Source organism: Prosopis cineraria, unplaced genomic scaffold (genome assembly GCF_029017545.1).
Source record: "Prosopis cineraria cultivar Desert tree isolate PC_DT_omini unplaced genomic scaffold, ASM2901754v1 PC6, whole genome shotgun sequence".
Lineage (NCBI taxonomy): Eukaryota > Viridiplantae > Streptophyta > Magnoliopsida > Fabales > Fabaceae > Prosopis > Prosopis cineraria.
In genome coordinates, this window is record NW_026555337.1 from 5,985,603 (window position 1) to 5,990,469 (window position 4,867).

Consider the following 4,867-nt stretch of genomic DNA (forward strand, 5'->3'; position numbering starts at 1 on the left):
GTGATGATCATTCTTCTGCTTCTGATTCTGCAGGTTTCAGTTTCCCAAGGAAGGCCTCTTTCCAAGGTGGAGACACTGGCCACCGTTGCCGCCATGCTTCCCAAAGGCTCTGTTCCCCCAACTGGGCCCAGCCCTGACATTAATTGATTGCTCATCCTCAATCATTGTTAGTAATTTTAAGATTCAGATGAACATGAGATTGGTGAGACATTGTCATTCACAAGTGTCCACACACTGTACGCAAGCTTAGGATGAATCTTGTGTGATTGGAATGTTATCCAGGTTCGTTTATATAAGTTGTTATTATTTTGATTTGTTCATTTATTTGTTTTGTTTTCCATATGTGAAGAGATTCATCTTAAGAACGATGGTCTGCCCATTCGAAAAGTACTGTGGGAACGCCTTGACTTACCTGAGTTTCCACAGATGACATGACAGCATCAGCATGCACATGAATCTTCTTGTTGGAAAACTTCAAACGCATTCACACAAGAAAGCAGCTTCAGACACATAAAAGGCATGGGAATCAGCAAACTCGCACAATTCTCTTGGTTTCACTTCATATAAATATAATACAACTTACAATCATACTTATTGCAGAAAAAGAAAATTGCACATGTACAAAAGTGTTTTAGATATGTCAATTAATTTTTTTGAAAAAATTAAGACACTTCATTTACTTTAACCAATTTCCTTGACCAACATAATTCAATATTTTATAAAAAGTATTGGAAGAAGTATAAAAATAAGAAAAAATTTATATACTTGACATTATATATTTAATATGTATTTATCCAATCAAATCAAGACATGTGAATTTTAATATATTAATAATATTAATAAAAAATTTTATAGAATAAATAATTTATATACAATTTAGATGTTTTAATTTAATTGAAAACAAGCACTTTACACACACATATATATAAGATTAAGTGTATAAATTTTTTCTGTAAAAATATACTGGTATAGTTTTTTATTAAATCACAGCTTATTGAATCACTTTATTATATTGTTATAGAGTGAGGTGTAATAAATTTTATTATATAATACACACACATATGTATGTAAAAGTATATAAAAAAAATCCCCCTTTTTATCGAGATGATGAGGGATGTTGCTTTGTAACCATGTTGAACTTCTTCGAATTCTAAGAAAAAAAAAATGTTCATATTTAATACCTACCCAAACCATATTTTAAAAATATATCTATAAAAAATAAAAAAATCAAATAGAATTTCCAGCTTCTATTCAAATTTAAAGTTAAAAAATAAAACAACCCTTGTTTATTTGATCTTAGTTGTGTCTTGGCCAAAAATAAAAAGTTTAATAATTATTTAGATTTCAGTTTTTATCTAACAAAAAATATATTTAAAAATCTAATTATTTATTGAATTTGATAAAAACATATTCCAAATCTAGTTTGGAGTAGGGTTGTGTAAAAGTTTTACAGTCCGGTTCAACCCAAGATGGTCTAATCCTATACGTTCATATAAACACTGGTCCTTTAAGACTAAAAAAACTAAAAGTACTAGACTATTTCTTCAGGCTAGACTAGACAAAAGACTGGGTATTTACACCAATTGGTTCAGTTCAGTCCTATTAATTTATTTAATGTATTTATAATTAATTTATTTTTTACAAATACTTTAAGTGTAATTGACGCTAAGGAGATGATTGCATGAAAATTTGTTGAGTTTGTTTTTAAATTGTTGTTCTAATGTAGAGTTGTTGAAATTTGTTAAGTATTATTTTTATTGAAATTATAAATTTAAATCATTTAAACTGTAATTACAATATTTTTTTGTTGAAAATTATTATAAATTTATTATGGTTGTGAGTATTTTTATTATCTTAATTTAGTTTATTAAGTTAAAGTAGATCATTGCCCCTCATAGAGAAAAAAAAATAGCTAAATGAATATTGAATTAATAGAATTAGTCTTTTAATTTTATAAATCAAGTTCGATCATATTAATTTTTAAATTACCACTATATAAGACTAAATTATAAATTACCTAGTTTAATTCTTTTATAAAAGAAATCAGATTTTAAATGAGGCCGAAGTGTAGTGCCTTCCGACCCTTTGTGCAGACCTATTTTGGAGTACTTTGGAGGCTCACTTTGTGAACTTTCTCAAAGCTTTCAGCTTGCCTTCTTGTATTCAAAAATATGAACAACCCTAAGTGGGAAGAAAACTTCGTGTTTTGCCCCTAGTCACTTCGGCCGAGCGCGCGACGATTTGCTTCGTCATCCTTGAACAGTAAAACTAAAACCTAGAAGACACTGAGAGAGCAAAGAACGATTATGCTTATTCGCTCAAAATGGAATCTTTACCGCAACACTTGGGTTTCAGGGTCTCTATCCTTCTCGACCCGACCCGTGATTCGTTATTCCCCTCATATTGACTCTCTGCACCTTCGCATTTCGAGGTCTGGAGACCCCAAAATATCCATGGCTCGTTTGCTCGACCAATGGGTTGAAGAAGGCAGACGGGTCAAGCAATCGGAACTCCACAAGATCATCAAGCAGCTCCGAAAGTACCGTCGCTTCACTCATGCCCTTCAGGTAGTACTTGTTGATTGAGAAACCTTGAAACTAATTCAGAGATTATTAAAATGCCCATTTGTAATTCAGTTAGTTAGATTCTGGCAAATTGCTAATTTCTGAAGAGTAAAGAAAAACAAAATTGGGAGAGGATCATGTGCAACGTAATATTATGAAAATATTTTATTCAAATCAAGTCATTGCCTTTTTGACCCAAAAAAAATGAAGTCATTGCCTAGTGCTGATTACTTACTCTTCAAAATATAATGCTAACAAGATTATATTGGTAAATGAAATTCCCTAATCCAAAAGTATTTGTGTGTGTAAATGTGATACCCTGATGGCATGCATTCATGTCACCAGTTCCAAGTTTTGATATTCAAACCTTCCTTGTTTTGGATAGAGGGCAATTATCCGCTCAAGCTTGACACTTTAAAATTAAAAAAAAAAAAAACTAAGGAATCATGTTTTATTCTCAGGTGTCGGAATGGATGAGCAATGAAATGAATAACCAATTACGCACTGCAGATATTGCTATACAGCTTGATTTGAAATCAAAAGTCCAGGGGCTAGATGAAGCAGAGAAATATTTTTCCAGCATTCCAGAAACTTCAAAAGTCTCCAAGGTCTACTGTGCTCTTCTGAACTGCTATGCAGAACATGGATATGTAGAGAAAGCAGAGGCCATCATGCAGAAAATCAAACAGTGCAGTTCCATTAGCGCACTGACTTATAATGTCATGTTAAGCCTTTATTGTCGGTTGGGTAAATATGAGGAATTGGATGCTTTGATGCAAGAAATGAAAGAGAAACGTCTCTGCGACAGATATACTTACAGTATTAGGTTGAATGCACTTGCAAAAACCTTAGACGTTGAGGAGATGGAGAAGTTTCTGTTGCAAATGGAAGCTGAAGGAGCAGCAATGGACTGGCATACCTATGCTCTTTCGGCAAACGCTTATATAAAAGCTGGACTCTCTGAGAAGGCCTTACAAATGCTGAAGAGATCGGAGCGTCTCATCACTGAAAGCTCAAGGACAAGGAGGATTGCTTATGAAACTCTTCTTAATATGTATGCTGCCATCGATAACAAACAAGAGGTGTATCGTGTTTGGAGTATGTGTAAAAACTTGGGACAATCACGTAACTCAGTTTATGTCTCTATGATTGGCTCATTATTGAAGCTGGATGACATTGATGGTGCTCAGAGGATTCTGGATGAATGGGAATCTGATAACACTTGTTCTGATATGAGGATTCCTAATATGCTTATCAGTGCTTATTGTAAGAAGGGTCTTTTGGATAAGGCTGAAGCATTTATAAGTAGGTATTTGAAGCTTGGGATGAACCCAGATGGAACAACATGGGCTTATTTTGCAAATGGATACAAGGAACAGAATGATATGGAAAAAAGTGTGGAAATGGTGAAGAAATCAATAATGGCAGATCGACCAGTATCGAGGCTTAACCCTTCTACTTTATCTGCCTGCATTAAGCACTTGAAAGAGAAGGGCGATTCAGAATATGCTGGTGACCTTATAAATTTATGTAGACAAAAAGGCATTATCTCCGTAGGTACCTATGATAGATTATTTGATTATGTTCAAAATGAAAACCCTGATGCTATCATGGAACAACTTTTTCTGTTAGATAGAAAATATCAACTTCCAGACGGAGGGAAAGACGACAACTACTGAATTTTACATTCAAAAGATGCAGAGAAATTCTTGAGCACGAAGCTTCTATTGTCGGTTGGAGTATGATATGTTAGAAGTAGCTGATACATTTAGTTTTTTTTGATAGAATATTCTCATCAGTTGTTCCCTTGCTTGCAATTTGCAAATTGAGGGTTCTAATGAAGTATGCCTTTGTCCACTGTGACCAATTGGAAGTATGAATAAAACTGAAGATTGAAACGTTCCTCCTAGTTATGGCCATTGCTCTTACTTGTGAAGGCTTCAGATAAACATGGATTCTGTTATTATGTAGTTCAACTCTTGTAGACCAGGATGGGCCATTATGAGAGAAAACCAGGGATCAACCTAATAAATAGTGGTGACTGATACTTTCTGAGGTTAATATTTTTATATTTTAATAGATCCGTTAATTATAATATCTATTCTCTATCATACAAATATAGATTAAGAAAACATAACTAATTATAATTAGACTTATTTTTATCAATACTAGAATGAGTCTCTTAATAAGACATTTCAAAAGTGATTTTATTGGAAAGAATTATCTAATTATGAGATAACATAATACTCTTTTCGTTTAAAAATGTAAAATATTTTTTAAAGAGTTGGATGTTTAAAAATGTA

The 4,867-nt window shown here is 32.9% G+C and overlaps 1 protein-coding gene across 1 annotated transcript; it reads left to right on the top strand.

The window, feature by feature from the left end:
• The first annotated feature begins 2,093 nt into the window (after positions 1-2,093).
• Positions 2,094-4,473, top strand: LOC129313707 (pentatricopeptide repeat-containing protein At2g20710, mitochondrial). The gene is made up of 2 exons (XM_054957023.1): positions 2,094-2,567; positions 3,026-4,473. The coding sequence occupies exons 1-2, from the start codon at positions 2,307-2,309 to the stop codon at positions 4,241-4,243; spliced, it is 1,479 nt and encodes a 492-aa protein (XP_054812998.1). The 5' UTR covers positions 2,094-2,306; the 3' UTR covers positions 4,244-4,473.
• The last annotated feature ends 394 nt before the right edge of the window (positions 4,474-4,867 follow it).

Coding starts and splice junctions, on each gene's coding strand:
- LOC129313707 (XM_054957023.1), top strand. CDS start 2,307: ATGCTTATTCGCTCAAAATGGAATCTTTACCGCAACACTTGGGTTTCA. Junction 2,568..3,025: donor GCTTCACTCATGCCCTTCAG/GTAGTACTTGTT, acceptor TTTTATTCTCAG/GTGTCGGAATGGATGAGCAA.